An 18,947-nucleotide genomic window follows, 5' to 3' on the forward strand; every position below is an offset into this window, starting at 1 on the left:
GCCACGCTCCCCCAAAAGCCCCGCCTCCCAGGCTCTCAGCCAATCCCGAAGCGGCCCCGCCTCCTGCCAGCCTATCAGCCTATCAGAAGCTATGTGTCTGTCTATCTACCTGTCTATATATGTATATCTATCTACCTGTCTATATCTAATCTATCTATCTATCTATCTATCTATCTATCTATCTATCTATCTATCTATCTATCTATCTATCTATCTATCTATCTATCTATCTATCTATCTATCTATCTATCTATCTATCTATCAGAAGCCTATCAAAAAGGACAGGGAGAAAGTCCAGCACAGGGCAACAAAGATGCTGAAGGGAGTGGAGCATCTCCCGTGTGAGGAAAGGCTGAGGGAGCTGGGCTCTTCAGCTTGGAGAAGAGGAGAAATAAATATGTAAAATAATAAATATTAATAAAATAAATAATAAATAAATAATAATAAATTAAATATGTAAAGAGTGAGTATCACAAGGACGGACCCAGGCTCTTCTCGGTGACAACCAATGATAGGACAAGGTGCAACGGGTATAAACTGGAACACAGGAGGTTTCATTTAAATTTGAGAAGAAACTTCTTCACGGCGAGGGTGACAGAGCCTGGAACAGGCTGCCCAGGGGGTTGTGGAGTCTCCTACTCTGCAGACATTCAAACCCACCTGGACACCTTCCTGTGTAACCTCATCTGGGTGTTCCTGCTCCGGCAGGGGGATTGGACTGGATGAGCTTTCCAGGTCCCTTCCAACCCCCGACATTCTGCGATTCTGTGATCGGACGCGCGGCGGCAGGGGCGGCAACGGCGTCTTACAGAGGCGGGGCGGTTGCGTGGCAACGCCCGGGGGCGGCCGTTGGCGCCCTGAGGAGCCGCACCAGCGCCGTTCGGTACCAGCACCAGCGCCGTTCGGTACCAGCACCAGCGCCGTTCGGTACCAGCGCCGTTCGGTCGCTGTGTCGCACCGGCCGGCCCGGGAAGAGGCCCCGTTTTGCGGCCTTCGCACGGAGGTGGGCGGTCTGAGGGCTGGGTGGCCGCGCTGTGGCTGTGGCTGTGGGAGCGGGGTGCGGTTCCGTCGCAGCGGTGGCTCGGGCGGGGGTCCAGACGTCTGCCCGAGCACCTCGGCAGTGCAAGCAGCTCTCATGGAATGTCCTGAGTTGGAAGGGACCCACAAGGATCACCCACTCCAACTCCTGTCCCTGCACAGGACAACCCCACAGTTCACACCGTGTGTCTGAGGGTGTTGTCCAGTCTCTCCTTGAACACTGTCAGGCCTGGGGCTGTGACACCTCCCTGGGGAGCCTGTTCCAGTGTCCAGCACCTCTGGGTGAAGAACCTTTTCCTCATGTCCAGCCTGAACCTCCCCTGGCACATCTTCCTGCCATTCCCTCGGGTTCTGTCATTGGTCACTAAAGAGAAGAGCTCACTGCCTGTCCCTCCTCCTCCCTTCATCAGAACTGTAGCCGGCACGAGCTCTCCCCTCAGTCTCTTCTTCTTCAGGCTGAACAAACCAAGTGACTTTAGCCACTCCTCATACGGCTTCTTCTCCGAACCCTTCACCAACTTTGTAGCCTCTTCTGGACACTCTCCAGTAGCTTCATATCTTTTTTAAGCTGTGGCGCCCAGACCTGCACACAGTGTTTCAGGTGAGGCCGCACTGGTGCAGAGCAGAGCGGGACAATCACCTCCCAGCCCCGCTGGCAATGCTGTGCTGGATGCACCCAGGACACAGTTGCCCTCTTGGCTGCCAGGGACACTGTTGCCTCATGTTCAAATTGCTGTTGACCAGAATCCCCAGATCCCTCTCTGTGGAGCTGCTTTCCAGCATCTCATTCCCCAGTCTGTGTGTACAGACAGGGTTACTGTGTGCCGGGTGCAAAATCTGGCACTGGCCTTGTTAAACTTCATGTAAAATCTATGGAAGTCATTGGAAATCTCTTATTGCTTATTCCAGGATTCTGAATAGGTCGCTGACTTGTGTGATCTAAGAAGTGCAGGTGCATCTTCCAGTTGCTCTGGACCTGCTGCCAGGACCTCTTCTCACCAGCTTCTGCCCAGTCTGAGGGATGCAGCTGGTACTTTCCCGTTTGCTGGGTCAATGAGTAACACAGCTGAGTACGTATCACAGACATGGCTGGTCACACAGACAGCCACAGGTGAGGCATTACCTGCAACAGCACCTACCCACAGGACTCACATTAAACATGAACACAGACAAGTTCCTTTCATTCTCTTTGGCTGGTAGCAATAAAAGTTCACTAGCACAGGCACAGACGCTCTCTAGGCTCACAAACACATGCATGTTTATGGATCCCTTGAGCATCAGCACGGCTCCTTGGTCTTCCCAGCACCCCTGCACACATCCCCAGCCCCTTATCTGCTTTATGGATTCCCTACTTGCCTGCTAGTCCAGCTTGGTGCTCACTAGCAAAGATGAACTCACACACCCACTCATCATGTGCTCTATGTTCACAAGTACCCTTGGGTGTACCAGCATGGGACCCCCTGCCCTGGACCCAAGGTCCCCCTACTCAACAGTGAGTCCAGTTTTAAAGTTTTCTAGTAAATATAGATACATGCCCAACGTACAGCTCAACTGGGGAAGATACACTCACCCTTCATCCCCAGCAGGCAGCACCAGCTGAGACCCACACTCCTGTTCTAACTGCTGCCATGGAGCCCTCACTCATGCCAGCCCTCCCCCAGTAGCTGATTTTTTGGGACATACTGTTCTTGCACCAGTGGCTGGAAATCAAAGACCTCTATTCACTCCAGCCGCTACCACCACAGGCTGCAGGGCACCCGTATCCCCGGTGTGACTCCAGGAGCTGGCACCAGTTTTCACTTGCACACACAGGTCTCTCTGGTAGCTGGCACTTAGTCCTTGCAGCATGCACACACACATACAGGTTGGAAAATGACAGTACCCAGAGAGATGGTTAAGATTTAAGAAGACAGGACAGACTGTGATGATCAGGCACCGGGCTCAGCCCAATGACTGGCCCCGTTTTGCATGCAACCAGCCTCTTTTATACTCCTTTCTCTCTATTTTTATTCTTCCCTGCTCCCCTTCCCCTGCACATCCCTCTCGGGTTTGTACAGCGCTATCGATTCCCACATCCTCTGACTCTGGGGTCCCCTGCTTCACAGTCTTATCAGTTGCAAAGTCCAGGCTAATCTTCCTGGAAGTGGCTCCTGTAGTTTCTTGATAGCCCATCAACTAGTGTGAGTGGTGTGGTTTGTTTCTCATCATGGTCTCTATGTTTGTTTTGTCAGGTCTGTGTATTTCGTTTCTGTTTTCCCCTTTTCACCTTAGTTTCCCAATTGGCAAAGTCCCAGATCAGATAACCCTGCTGGAATGAACATTCTCAAACTCCCACATGCCCCCATCAGTTAGCGTGACTGACCGGGTTTGGTTCTCATCACCACCTCCCTCACAATTTACTGGTCAGGTTTGTGTCCCCATATGTTGTTTTATGGCTTCCTCCATTTCTGATCATCCCTTGTTGCATTGGAAAATGTCCTTGACCAGACACCCTTAGAGGAGCAGGCACTCTTGTCCCACATCCCTTTACAACTTTTATAAGCATTAAGGAAACTGCCATATGCAAGCCCAGGTTTGTTAGAATTCCATAGAAATCGTACTATGAATGACATTAGAAAACCTTTCCCAAAGCCAAAAAAGTGGTATCCAAAGATCTCACTACTTCCCCTAAATTAAGAGTATTTGCCGATGGTTGTCTCAGCAAACTCCACTTCACTGTTCAACAATTCCATTTGAATAAAAAGTGTTAGTATTATGCTGAATATTTTCTTACCATTCTCTTGCATTCTTTCATTTGCCTGTATATGCTTTTATCTTTTCCTTGAATTACAGGCTGGAGTACAGCTCATCCCATGCTCTTGTACAATGAAACCGGCTCTATGCCTGGAACTCAAAGGCACCACAATGGACAAAGAGTACAATTTCTAAAGAGCTTAAATAGCAGCCTAAAAATATCAGGATCACGCTTTTATTATTCAAAGTCCTCAAGCTGGCACTTTAAATATGTGACCTATATATATGTATTTTTGAGCAGAAATGCCTGTGGACAGGCCATCTGAATTAATGGTGACTCAGGAAGTGCCATGTACATCTAGATGTCTTGAAGAAGCACGTTCGTTAGATGAATTCAGCACATCCTGTAAAGAAGTACTTAACACTAGTAACATGTAAGTTATAACAAGACATTTAAATTCATTATAGTTTAGCATTTATTAAGATTTAATGTTATAGCTAATAATATTGACCGCCTAAAGTCCCAGATTGGCAACAGTTCTCTTTAAATATAGGTGAGCATAGAGTGTATGAAAAATTCTGTAATGGCTACAAAAGGGTCCTTTGCAGGGGAGAAAATGTTATGTTGAGATAGGTATCTCAAAGACTACACTAAAGATTTATAATAAGGATATATGCTCAGTATGTTAATTTGTATATGACACCTCATAACTGGATGGGAAAATCACCTTTTTCTTTTTTTTTTAGCAAATCTGCCTTAATTACAAAATGCTACAGAGCGTGGTCAAAGGATGCTGGAGGGCTGAACTGTGCCAGAAGAGAGCCCTTGTGCATATTTATATTGATCTATAATAAAGTCCGTGCAGTAAGAGATGAAAGGCCCTTTCTTTGTGTGCTGACGGCTCTCATACAGTTAGACAACAGAAATGCAGACTTCTGTTTCCACATGATGATAACAATAATTCTTGATATCATTTTCCCAAATATTTGTATGCTGTGGTGCAATATTATTTTTCTCCTCTTCTGCCTTTCTAACAGACTTCAGGGCATTTATGCATTTGATAAAAGATCAGCATTCGACTTTTCAAGCTCTTGGTTGATATAGGACCTGCTAAGTAAGGAAATTTTACTCTGTGTGCAGGATTTGGAGACAGCAACTACCCACAGAGAGTGAAACTGTTCATCTTCTCACTACCAAATCCAGAAACTTCTTTTCCTTCTTTGAGGAAACATTCCTAATTATGAAGCTGAAGCTTGGCGACATCAAAGAACTTAGGAAAGGACTTGTTTATGATCATGGCTGCTGGGCATCATAGTGTTCTGTGTGTTTGGCTTGCAGAAGCAACATAAAGTTCTGGTTTAGTAGCAATATAAGATACACTTAGGAAAGCGAATGCAGTGAAATTCAGATATAAGGTGAAAGTCAAATATTTCATATTTTTTTGAAATATAGTTCAAATTCCTCCCTGGTGAGTTTCTAGTGACTCCACTTTTTTGTTTTTTAAATTTCTTATTTTATTCTTTTTTTTTCTTTTCAGTTTGAGTTTTATCTTGTCCCAGTTCTGCTCTGTTCAGGTTTAGCAGTTGATTAACCTCTTCACTGTTTCTCATCAGGTTGAACAGTGGGGTTTCTGTGAGGAGGATGTCAGTGGCAGTCAGTGCAGATTTTGATAGGGCAAGGGTAGAACAGGATGAATTTTGGTAGGCTGTGTGTCTTGCCTCTGTATCCAGTTTATTTCTTAAAATCTCCTCTTTGTCATCTCCACTGTACGTTAAGTCAAGGTGTGGACGTGTATATAGAACTATAGGGAAGTCGGGTTTGTTTGAGATCAAGTAGTGCATTTAATTTTATTCCAGCTGCTTATAACATCTTTTTTAATCTCAGACTTTGAAGGAAATATAATATTGTACTGTCTGTAATTACTTTGTTTTAAAATTTTGTCCTTTACATTTCTATATGTCCCTAACAAAATCACTAATTTCAGGAAAAAGTCTGAAGATTCTGGAGCCACAGCTAAAGCTGCCATCCATCCAAAATCTGTACATCATGCCACAAAATGGTCAGAAGATGTAGAAAACTTCTACAGATTTCAGCAAGCTGGATACAGAGACGAGATTGAATATAAACAAGTGAAACAAGTTGATATGGTAAGGTTTAGAATTCTGAAAGGGTTATTAATTTAAACTTCTGTCTCATGTTAAATGATTAAATGAAAATGGAGGTGCCACTTATTTAATTTAGGTTCATTTCTGATATGTTGTTTTGTTTTGTTGTTTTTTTTATTTCTCCCAGATCTGACTTGAGTTCTTGGGCTATTATTGACAGTGCAAAAATAACTTATTTCACAGAAGTGAAACAGAAACACTACCCAGCCTGTGGTTCTCTTCCCCCTTTCTTATGCATTTAGAAGCATTATAGATCTCCTTGAATAGATGTAGCTGCTATCTAAAAGAATAATTCAGTTTTGAGGAAAATAATACATCGAAGGAGCTCTCTGTGAAGTTTCCCCATTACTCTGCCAATATATCTGACAGGAAAGTCATTAATTGCCCAGGGAGTCTGTCCCGTGTCATTGCTACCGATGTCAGTTTTACAGTGGAATTGCGTGGTAGCATAATCAGACTCAGTGTGTGCTCAAAACTTGGCTTCTGTTGAAACTGCCTGCTGGAGAGATATTTGATGTCAACTGTGGTAAAGGCAGCTGTGACACAGGCATTTCTCAAGTGAGAACATCAAGGGCTCGGTCCTCTGCTCACTACAGTTCATGGCAATGCTCTCCACCACATCAAATGAGCTAATGGCTGATGACCAAACATTCAGTGGCTACTTGAGACTCAAAATAGCAACAAGAAGTTAATCGAGCAAACAACATACTAATAACTTTATTAGAGTTCTGAAGTTTATCTTCCGAAGCAGCATATATAGTATGAAAAATCCACTTTTAAAAGATCTTAACCTCCTGTGTGCGTAAGAAAGAGCGGAACGTACCTAAGAAAGTCACTCATCATTCAGTTAACTTGAAACAGTAAAGCGTTGATGTGCATAATAAGATGCAGTTCATTATTTTGCCATGGGATTGGATACCACTGTAAAGGCCATGATGTAAATTCCTTTAGCTGTGCAAAAGGAAATCCTGTAATTAGTGTAGTACGATCAGTGTGTTTAAGATTTATAGCAGGGCATAACTATAGACAATTAAACACTGATAAAAGTTAAAGAACACCACTTACTCAGTGCAAAATGAGCATGTATTCTGCTCAAACTTGCCAGGGTCTGGCAGTGATTCTCTTTCAACTTGCACATTTTGAAATGTCTTGTTTACTCCATATTATGTTTCCATAATGCACTTGTTATTAATGATGCAAATATAATGTAGGTGGAATTAAGGCTCTTCTGTTTAGACAGAGAATGCAAATAACTCAGCTGTATGCCTAAAGTAATGAGCTAACTGATGAAACTACCACTTCTGGGACTTTCCAATTAGAGAACATTCTAGTTCGACATCCTGTGGTCAGCCATGCCTGGAAGAGAAATAAGATCTTTATTACGTGATTTTTAAGGTTCATTTTAATCAGAAGTAGGCATTCAAGCTGCAGATATAATAGCTACTAAAGCCATAAAGCTGTTGAATGTACAAGTGCTCAAGCCTTTAGTGTAAAACTTCACATAGTGGAACCCAGAAGAGCACCAGGACGGTGCTGGTTTCCTGCAGGAGTGATCCTCCTGTCTTTGAGACTATCATACATGAAGCTCACTTTATTTTTATGGAAGTGCTAACGAAAAGCACATTTATTATGGTCAGAAGAATCTCAAAGAAACCTTTAAGTGTGTGACCAGAAAACTGGTTTCTGACATCTTGTTCTTAATATTTTCTTTAAAAGCTCAGCAAATCAATAGCAAAGTTTAGATGCAAACGAGGTTCTCCCATGGAAGTATAGCCTATATTCTTTGCAATGTAACATTCAAACATCATTCAATGTGAGCATATTCAGGTGAATGTATGTCCTTTTTATTCTGTTCATAGGTAGAACGTTGGCCAGAAACTGGATTTGTTAAGAAACTTCAGAGAAGGGACAATACATTCTATTATTACAATAAACAAAGAGAATGCGAAGACAAAGAAGTCCATAAAGTAAAAGTTTATAAGTATTAGTTTTGTTATACTGATTTGTTTGCACTCTTAATAAATCTGTTTGTTAGAATCTGTAAGTAAATGAGATTTGTGTAATCTTACCTTAAGTATCAATGTCATCCTTGAATAGAAGGGCGAATACAGGAAATGTGGAGAAGCCTTGAACTACAGACACAGAAATTTCAGGCTTTGTCCTCCTATAACCAAAAATCTTATTATCCCTTATTTTCCCAGCTACAAATGTTTTGACATCAAAAGGATTAAAAGCTGGCAAACGGGCATCATATATTTTGTTTAACTGTCTGCAAATTCCATTATAAGTAGAGGCATCAATCTTTCTTTAAAACAAAATAATCGTGCTGACACTGGCTAACGTCAGCCACAGTCTTTTGGTGTAAAATAGGTAAGGGTTAGGAGACTACAGAGCGCCAAAGATGGGCCAAATTCAGGTTGAAAGGCTAAGGTTCCCTTGGAGAACAGCAAGGAGATCAAGCAGAGAATTCAATGAAGGACACCGAAAAATCAAGTAGCACAGACTGCGGATTTAAAAACGAGGTATTGTAATAGAAACAGTCATAATGAAAATGCATGTCTGAGCCATAAATAAGGTATCCCCAGAGAATTTTTGTCAGGTGCAAGTATTAATTACTTGAAGAGGAAGTATTAATTGACTTGGTAGCATGCACCTTTTTATGGAGGGGAAAAAAAAAAAGATTGTGTGTTTACATATGGTGGGTTCAGGTAGTATGAAATTGCAGATAGAACATTAAACCCATACCAAGTAATATTTATGGTTTCACAGAATCACAGAATCCCAGAATGTCAGGGATTGGAAGGGACCTCAAAAGCTCATCCAGTGCAATCCCCCTGCCGGAGCAGGAACACCCAGATGAGGTTACACAGGAAGGTGTCCAGGGGGGATTTGAATGTCTCCAGAGTAGGAGACTCCACAACCCCCCTGGGCAGCCTGTTCCAGTGTCTGTTACCCTCACTGAGAAGAAGTTTCTTCTCAAATTTAAGTGGAACCTTTTGTGTTCCAGTTTGAATCCATTACCCCTTCTCCTATCATTGGTTGTCACCGAGAAGAGCCTGGCTCCATCCTCATGACACTCACCCTTTATATATCTGTAAACATTAATAAGGTCACCCCTCAGTCTCCTCCAAGCTAAAGAGCCCCAGCTCCCTCAGCCTTTCCTCATAAGGGGGATGCTCCACTCCCTTCAGCATCTTTGTTGCGATCTTTGTTTGATAACTTACACAGATGATACGTAGGATTTCTGGGCAGAATTAATCTCATCTAATTTCAAATACTATTGTCAACATCTACACCTGATCTTGTCGTTTGTACACCCTTTGTTCTGGGTAGAGAGAAGTTGTCTCTTCTTAGATAAATGAGGTAATCAGAAACAACTGCAAAGCTTTTTTATTCCAGGAAGGTTTTAATGACATATAAATAGTGAGATATTGCAATAATAGAAATCAAGCACTGCTAAAATAATTTTCACTTCAGATTTTCGTTCTGATTTCTCTTTTTTTTTGATTGCTCTGGGTGTACTTTTTAAAGAGAGGACCTCTCGTATACTTTGCAATCAAACAGTGGGAAAAGAACAGTTATTAAGATAATCCACCTATTTTGTCACTGTAGGATAGTGGGTCTCACTTATTCAATTTACAGATTCCTAAAAAAGAATTCTTCCTGTGGACATGAAAAGAGCCTTAAAAAAAGATCACAAAAATAGATGTGTTATATACCCAATTCAAATTTATCGGCAGAGATTGCTAACACACAGAATAAGTAAGAACATTTGATACAGCCATTTTCTCATTCTATGAAAAAGACATAGTTGGGTATTCAAAACTGCAGGTAATTTTTTAGAGCTTAACTATTTTTAAAGAAACACCTCTAAAAAATGGAAACAAATGTAAAAGATTATCCTGTGCTTCCCTCCTTCTACCTGTGTACACCTCAATGTTTTTTCAATACTGCTGGTTTCTTTCTCTTGCATTGTATTTTAAAACAATGAGTGTCCATTTCATACAGCCCACAGAGATTTCATTTCAAATGAGTAGCATGGGAATTCATGTTCCAGTTCTGAAATGCAGATTTTGTGTGAGTTGGCAGATGCTTTGAGAGAGTGAATTACCTAGATTTTATTACTTACATTTTTTAGCATCATCAGTGTGCTAAAAGGTTAAATCTCACTGTAATATTTAAAAGATTAATGGGCTGAAAATGAAAGATGAGCCTTGTAAATAGTGTTGGAGACTCATTTATAGACATAGCCTTTGTCAACCTCAATGCTGCATTTGGGAGTTTGCTTACTGCATTAGCAAAACAGTACTGACAATGAGAGTGTCACTTATAATTGTCCCTTGACATCCAGTTCATACCCATATTTCACTCCAGCTCATGCTAAACTTAAAGTTATTTAAGACCAAGCTTTTTTAAAAAGACTGTACCTGTGTGTTGGCCCTCGCTATGAAGCCAACGGGGTTCCTTCCTTCGAAAAGAAACAGGTACAAGGGTTTTTGCTTGAGTTCAAATTGGTCTGTGATCACAAAACAACATTAGTATAAGGATGTTTGCTTGAGTCAATTCTTAGAATCGACTCAAGGTTGGGTTGGAAGGGGCCTTCAAAGATCACCCAATCCAACCCCTGCCATGGGCAGGGACATCTTCAACTAGACCAGATTGCTCAGAGCCCTGTCCAGCCTGGCCTGGAACTCTTCTAATGATGGAGCATCCACAGATTCTCTGGACAGCCCGGGCCAGTGCCCTACCACCCTCATGGTGAATAATTCTTCCTTATTTCTAATCTAAACCTACCTTTTTTCAGTTTAAAACCATCACCTGTTGTTCTATCACAACAGGCCCTGCTAAAAAGTCTGTCCCCATCTTTCTTATCAGCCCCTTTTAAGCACTGAAAGGCTGCAATAAGGTCTCCCTAGAGCTTCTCTTCTCCAGGCTGAACACCCCAACTCTCTCAGCCTGTCCTCCCAGCAGAGCTGTTCCAGCCTCAGATCATTTCTGTGGCGCCTCTGGCCCCTCTCCAACAGGTCCACGTGTGTCCTGTGCTGAGGACCCCAGAGCTGGACCAGCACTGCAGGTGGGGTCTCACCAGAGCGGAGCAGAGGGGCAGAATCACCTCCCTGACCTGCTGCCCACGCTCCTTGTGATGCAGCCCAGGACACCATTGGCTTCTGGGCTGCAAGCGCACATTGCCGGCTCATGTCTGATCTCTCATCCACCAGCACCCCCAAGTCCTTCTCGGCAGGGCTGCTCTCAATCCCTTCATCCCCAGCCCGGATTGATACCGGGGGTTGCCCCGACCCAGGTGCACTTGCCTTGTTGAACCTCATGAGGTTCACACCGCCCCACTTCTCAAACCTGCCAGGGTTTTTCCTGAAGTGTCTATCATATTCAGCTGTGCTTGTCGAGCATGAAGCTGATACTCAAATACTAACGAGTTTTCTTCTGATACCATTATGCTGGATGTATCTTTTTCAGTCAAAAAAGCTGTCAAGAAATACTAATGTCAGTATTTTCTCTTAATTTGATAAATCTGTAGCTGAAATGTCTGTCACCATGTTTTAAGCATGCTGAGACTTGTTAGCTTATTTGTGTCTTAAAGCCCTTATGTTAGGAAAAAGTATCGTAAGCAATCTGGGGAAGCTATGCTTCATTTTAGGGGTGACACAACAGTTCATATCAAGATAAAAAACTGATTTCTGAATGCCATTGCAAAAACTTTTTCTACTGAATAATTGTAACGTTAAAGAGATAGAGATGAAATCACATCTCTCCATTTTATTGCCTAGAGATGAAAATATGTGTCATTTTGCTGATATGAGTCTTGATAAAAAGTAATTCTGTGAAAATACTTCCCAAGGCACTTTTCTTATCTGTCTTACCTCTTATCAGGGAACACTCTAATGCTTTCCATGGCCGTTTGCAGCAGCTCAATGAATGGAGCTCCTGTTGCTCCCTGTCAGCAAGTGCTTACCAGCTGCTGAGGCCTCAGGTACTTAGTCTAATTCTAATTCACTTCATGGCTTTGCACGACACAAGCTCATAAAAAGAGGTAAACCAAACTTTTCCGAGACCTACTTTTCAGGCTTTGTGTTTGACAGCTACAAGTGAAATGGCAAGAGTGCAACTTCTCTGAATTCATCCAGTTACTTTTGGGAAATAAAGGCAGCATTGGCATGTTCTAGTTCAGTTTTCTGTGTTTTCATCCTTTACTTGAATTCATTATGCAACAGTATTGTCTGAAAGTGATACTACGGTTATTTGGTTGCTCTACAGCCCCAGCAGCTTAAAGCACCACAAAAAAATGGTATAAGCATTTTAATTTTCACTTTGGTACCTGAGTGGACAGTGTTCTTGCCAGATCTGAAGACACTTGAACCTCAACCTTTTGGTCTTCACACACAGTTCCCTTGTTACAAGGTGTTGAAAACTGACTGGCTTCAAACTCATTAAAGACAAGTTTGTAACTCAATAGCTGTTGATGCTGCCGTTCCTCACATTGTCTGATACAAGTGAGGTCTGTCTGAAAGCAGCTGGAATGGAGTTGTCTTATGGCCTTTCAGGTTCTCTCCTATTACCCTAGTCCCACTGGATTTATGTTTATTTGTAGGAACTTCTTTCTAAGTATCCGGCCTGTGCTCAGCACCTGTTGGCAAGTTCTAATTACTTAATAAAACACATTTTCTCTCTTGTTGCAGTTGAGACTTTGCACTCACTTCAAGTCTGAAGCTCAGCACACTCGCAAACAGCATGTGGGAGGGTGGCTGGTGAGTGTGTGCCAGTGGCTGGCACACAGGATAGACAGTGAAATGACGCAGAAAAGGCAATTAAGAATGGGATTTAAGAAGAAGACAGGCCAGACTGCAGGGATCAGGGGCAGGGCCCAGTCAGGTGAACGTCCTGCCTGATGGCCTGCTCACCAGTCTGACCCTTCCAACCTCCCTCCTCGCCATCTTCCCATACTTGTTCCACCCTAATCCTTCCCTTTCTGTGTCTGTGGTCCTTCTTCTAAAGATCCCATAGCAAGTTGTGTAAAGCCCCCCAAAAAATCTCTTAATATTCACACTATATTTTCTCCTTCCCATCAGTTACAAAATCGAGGCTGATCCTCTCCAAGGCTCCAGTGATTCTTTTCATGGCCCATCAGTAAGTGCCTGATGAGCTCTGGCTTCCATTATTATCTCCCTCATCACCTGCTTATTAATATTTGTGTGTCTCTGTGTTTAATTTAGCATTTTCCTCGTTATTTCTTCTATGGTAAGGAATAGTCCTTAACCAAATAACTTACTGAACCCGATGCCAGCATCCTCGAGGCACGTGGCTCGACTGCAGCGTGATGGATGATTCTGTGTAGAGACACCTACTCAGCAGGACATCCGTCCTGCTGCTGCGGATGTCCAGGCAGGTGGCACCTCCAAGGATGTGGAGAGAAAGGGAAGGGAACACCTTAAAACAGGATGGTGGAGGGAAGGAAAAGGGGCACATCATTTCAGGGAAGGACAAGCATGTGTAGGGAGTCAACCACACAGATGCATCAGCATTTTCCCAGCGATAATATACCCATAGAAACCTCCTCCCTTGCTGGCAGCAGCTCAGTTCTCGCTGGCTAGAGAAGCAGGACGTGGTCCCAGCATCTCGCTGCAGATGTTCATCCTTCTTTGACAGGAGCAGCCAAACGCCTTGGCCAGGGGAAGGTGTCCTGCTTGGGCAGATGAGCTGCTGGCAGCTGCTTGGTTTTGCAGGGCGGATGGGGCAAAAAACAGGTGGACTGGATGCGTGGCAGCTTCTTCATTTTTGCCCATGGTTTCTAAAGGATGCCGGCTGTGCTGCACTGCCCTGGGGGACACGTTTGTGCCAAATACATGATGGTGTTGAGGAACAGCCAACACTGGGACGCGAGTGAGTGTTAGGAGATGGGTGCTAGGATGCTGTGCACGGAGATGGGCGACACAGGGACATGGTGGGCAGTGTTTCTGGAGGAAAGAGCATGGCAGCCCTGCAGATCTGCCTCTTTCCATGGCTCTGGTCTCCTGAAGCTACAGACAGCAGAGCTCTTGCTCTGTAGCTCTGGTCTGGAGCTGAGGTGAGTAGAGCCTGTCCACCCCAATCCCAACCTCCCCGATGGATCCATCTTCATCTTGTTCAGAAGGAACTGGAGCCACAGACCAGAGGGACCCTGCTTCTCCCCATCAGCTCTTCAAGAAGGAGGATGTGTATGTACCAAGGGCTGAAAAATCACTGCTCATTAAAACCATTAAATATCTCTTTGATAGCCTGTCACTTACAACCTTGGTCTCAAAAAATGAAAAAGATCACTACACTTACAACTACAGAAATTTGTTTAAAATCTCATTTGATTAATATCTTGTCAGGCCAGAGCAATATTTCAACAAAGAGGAAAAATTTATGTATCTGAAGGATGACTTCAGAAGAGGGGTTTAGAAGAGATATTAACTTGTACTATGTATAGCGCAAGCAGATTATTGAGAATGCAAGGCAACAGAAACAGAAGAAATATAAAAGCTTAAGTATGCTACAGACAGTAAGAAGACATTAAAATGGCATTGGGAATCTTAGTTTAGGAATAGCTTCTTTGCTATTTACAATTTCACCATTTGTATCCATCAGATAGGAAAAAAACCCCACAACAAATGTACATAATTCCTGCTTTACTATACCACAATAGGATCCAGCTTCACCAGATGAACTGATTTACCATCTGCAACTGAGGAGGATGTGAATCATCACCTGCAAAATGTAAACACTTCCAGTTCAGAAGTCTGGGCTCATGTAGACTCCCAGTCTTAAGAGCAGTAGCTCAGGACTGTCTAACTCTCTGATTTTTAGATCGTAACAAACTTTGGAAAACTGGAGAGGTGCCAGAAAACTGATGGAGGGTCAACATAAGACTGGGTAAATGGACTCTAACCAGGGATAAATTAATGAAGTGGTCACACTAGGACTCTGTCAATAAAGACAAAGGGGTTAGAAGGTATTTTGCTCTGTGCTCAGCTGATCAGATGCATCTTGGCTGATTTTGAAGTGTCAGCGCTGAGCTACAGGGAAGATGAAGAAATAGGTGCTTTGGAGATTATTATTGTGATTTTCTGGAACATCTTATTTTACTGCCTGAGGACTAACAGAGTTTCTAACCGATATAATCAATCTCAGCTCCGAGTTGGCAAATAAAAGCAATGACTGCGCTATGCAAGACCCTGAGACGAGAGGTTCACAACTCTCACGGGGGATGCAGCCGTCCGCCCCCTGTGAAAACATAAACTTTTAGTGAGATAACAGCTCCCCTGTGCACATAGGATTTAAACTACTCGCTTTTCAATGCAGAGGCTGTAGCTGCCATAGATTTTTAGTTGCACAGCCCGCGGAGACGAAAAACCCCGCGGCTGCTGGCTGTGCCAGCTGGAAGTATTTCAGCACAGGAGGCAGCAGTCTGGGTTCCAGGCAGGTGTTTCTGTCACCCCCTGGCTAAATGCTGTTTAATGGAGTGTGTTCCTCGGGAACACCGAGTTTTGGGAAGGAAAACTCCTTCTCCTGCATGTGCTTGGCTGCCAGGTGGCCCTGAGGTGACTTGGGAAGATGCAGGACTCACACAGACCCTCATGTCTCCTGGTGAAGAAGGTCTCTCATCTCACCTCTCTGCAGAGATCATCACAAACCCCCATATTTCAAGGCCGTGGTGGTGCCAAAGGGACCATATGCACATAATGAAGAAGGATAAGGAAGGGAAGATCTATTTTTTCTGTTCGTCCTGCTGTGGAAAGCTTAAATGACAAGATAGAAAACCTGCAACTCTGGGAGGTGGTACTGCTGTTCTATGTCACTTTCTGATTAAAAGTAGTGGGTTTTTTCCTCTTGAAAATGCAGTAACAATGCAGATTTCCCTGTTAATTTACTGCCACCCTCCCTGGGCTGACAAGCGATGGTGTCTAATCTGCAAACGCAGCAGATGGGAGGGCTGGTTTCACCGTTCAGCGGGTGCAGAAGCTCCAAAGGCAGAAACAACCGGTGTCAGTTCGAGCTCTTTGCTCTTCAAAGGCAGGTTTGGAAGCAGGTCCGCAGGTGCTGCCCCACTTAAAGTCAGCCAGCAACCTCAAAGAAGAGCTGCGTGTTCGTAAATTGCTTATATACATCTTACAGGCTCAGAAGGGAAATTTTCATTATATTTTATATATATATAAATATATATTTTTATTTAAACATTTATTTTTTCAAGATTTTTTTTTCTCAAATATAAAAAATCTTGAGAACATTTTTTCTCTAAATCTTCTTCTATCAAGTGCTGTGACTCAGTTGAGCAGGAGGAGCAGACGGGAAAGCTTCTGTGACACATTAAATAAGATAATGTAGAAGAGGGAGAATCCACAATCCTCATGAAACTCAAACAGCTGGAAAACCCAAAGGAGAGGCGAGATTATAATGACTAATTCAGACAATGCATCCCTGACTCTGAATGCTTCATCTTCTTCACTTGTTCAGTGTCTCATCTGATGTTCAAGAGCTAAACATAAATGTGGAAAAGCAAAACACTAGAGTTTTGCAGTAGGGTGTAAACTTGCTGTGGGTATTTCCCAGCCCAGGGGGATGCCACAGGCTGGGGCTCACGCTGAATCCGTGAGCTCGTGCCTCCCTCTGCTGACAGCCTCCCCCAAACCTGTCCTTGATTGCAAACGATAAAAGGCTGTGATCGCTTTTTCACCTTTTGATGGGCTGGACCGTTGGGCTGAGGCCAATTGTCTGAGGTTCAACAAGGCCAAGTGCTGCACTTGGGTCACAACAGCGCTACAGGCTGGAAGTGGCTGGAAAGTGTTTGGTGGAAAAGGACCTGGGGGTGTTGACTGACAGCAGCTGAACAGGAGTGAGCGTGTGCCCAGGTGGCCAAAAAGGCCACCAGCATCCTGGCTTGTATCAGGAATAGTGTGTCCAGCAGGACTAGAGAGGTGATAGTGCCACTGCACTCAGCACTGGTGAGGCCGCACCTCGAATCCTGGGGTCGGTTTTGGGCCCCTCACTACAGGAAAGACCTTGAGGTGCTGGAGAGAGTTCAGAGAAGGGAACGGAGCTGGGGAAGGGCACAAGTGTGATGGGAGCGGCTGAGGGACCTGGGGGGTTCAGCTGGAGAACAGGAGCTGAGGGGAGACCTTCTGATCTCTGAACTGCCTGAAAGGAGCTTGGAGCATGGAGGGGGTTGGTCTCTTCTCCCAAGTAGCAAGTGATAGTAAGAGAGGAAATGGCCTCAAGTTGCACCAGGGGAGGTTTAGATTGGATATTAGGAAAAATTTCTTCACAGAAAGGGTTGTTGGGCATTGGAACAGGCTGCCCGGGGAAGTGGTGGAGTCACCATCTCTGGAGGGGTTGAACAGATGTGTAGACGAGGTTCTTATGGACATGGTTTAGTGACACAGTTATGTTAACAGTTGGACTTGATGAATTAAGGGTCACATCCAACCAAAATGTTTCTATGAATCCATGATTTTGTATTGGGCTAATGTTCCTACCCACATCTCAAGCAATGACCATGACATCCAGGGAAGCTGTTTGTCACAGGCTGCTCATTCCAGCAGTGCTGTGCTGCCCTGCATGGCGCCTGCTCCTTGGCTCCCATCACCACTGGAGCTTTCCATTAATACTAAAATGAATCCTTTTTTAAGGGAAAATCTCCAAAAGCCTTACAAGGCAGAGGCTCAAATAAAGTTACTGTAAGGTGAGAAAAGCAAGCAAGGACCTTGGGCTAGAACACTGGATTACAGCTGGAGTATGCTAGAAATATTTTTGCTGAATATTTTGGTTTTGTTATTGTGGGTCAGGTTTTTGGTTGTTTGTTTGTGGGGTGTTTTTTTTGTTTGTTTTGGGGTTTTTTTATCAGTTTGAATAAGTCTGTAACACTGCTTGGTATCATTTTAAATATCTCTCAGTCATTACAGGCAACTACTAAGTAAAACCAACCATGGGAACTGCAAAACATAAAGGTCTCCTCTCCTCTTCTTCTCTTCTTCTTTCCCTTCCCCTTCCCCTTCCCCTCTTCTCTCCATCTCCCTCTTCTCACTCTCAACTTTCAGAAACCCCGTGTCCTTGCAGCAGACACATCCCCTTGGCACATGCAAAGGCAAGAAATGTACAATCTCAGCATTGCAGGATTAACTGGAAACAGTTGTGTCCCTCGTTCCGGGGTGGAGGAGCAATGCTGGAAGTCCTTGAGTTGTTTTTCCCCTTGATGGTGTTGTAAATATCTTGTCCATTTTCTCCTCTTCCGCAGCATTTCCTCTACATGGGGGCTGTTGGATCATTTGTTAGGAGAGAGATGAGTTTAAAGTCAATTGTAACAAAGCAAGTTTGTTCATCAGGTTCCCTTTGGTCTTAAAAAGACATGAAGACAGCTCCTGGGTCCTCCAGGAATCTGGGGTTGTGGAAGCTTTGTCAGAAAGCTCAAAATAAATCGTATCCTTTAAAAATCAAACATGACAAATAGAATAGCCAAAGGGCCATCATGCTGGGAGCTGAAGGCTGATTTAATGGTGCAAAAACCAATTACCAGACTGTAATCACTAACGGCTGTGTTGGAAAGCTGAAAACGCTACGGGGAAGGAGACAGAAGAGCAGTGGCTGCTGTTGCTGGAGCTGTGACTAAGATAAATTGCAGCAGAAAGCCAGTGCTAACAAAGAGTTACGGAATAAATTGATGCATTAGAAAACACGGCGCATTAGATCATTTGAAAGGACACACAGAGCGTCAGAGGGCTGGGTTGGTGAAGAGCGGAAGACGGCATTGCCTGCACAGATGAGTTACTGACCTGCACCTGGGGACTCACACAGCCGGCTGATGAGTTACAGGGGCAGCAGCATCAGTGACAATGACAAATAATTAGCCTTGGGATATATTAAAATTTTCATATATGTGCTGAATTAAATCCTCACCCAGAGTACAGGAAAAACCACATGATGGCCTTTAGAATAAATAAAATACTAGAAAGGGGAAAGCATATATTTTTTCACAAGTC

The 18,947-nt window shown here is 43.7% G+C and overlaps 1 protein-coding gene across 1 annotated transcript; it reads left to right on the forward strand.

Annotated features, from left to right (window-relative positions):
* Positions 1-4,074: 4,074 nt before the first annotated feature.
* On the forward strand, positions 4,075-7,925 carry MEIG1 (meiosis/spermiogenesis associated 1; the record flags this gene model as incomplete). Its single annotated transcript, XM_082070746.1, has 3 exons — positions 4,075-4,205; positions 5,757-5,919; positions 7,797-7,925. The coding sequence occupies 3 exons, from the start codon at positions 4,075-4,077 to the stop codon at positions 7,923-7,925; spliced, it is 423 nt and encodes a 140-aa protein (XP_081926872.1).
* Positions 7,926-18,947: the final 11,022 nt, after the last annotated feature.

The sequence above is a fragment of the Streptopelia decaocto genome (genome assembly GCF_964273445.1).
Source record: "Streptopelia decaocto genome assembly, chromosome: 1".
Lineage (NCBI taxonomy): Eukaryota > Metazoa > Chordata > Aves > Columbiformes > Columbidae > Streptopelia > Streptopelia decaocto.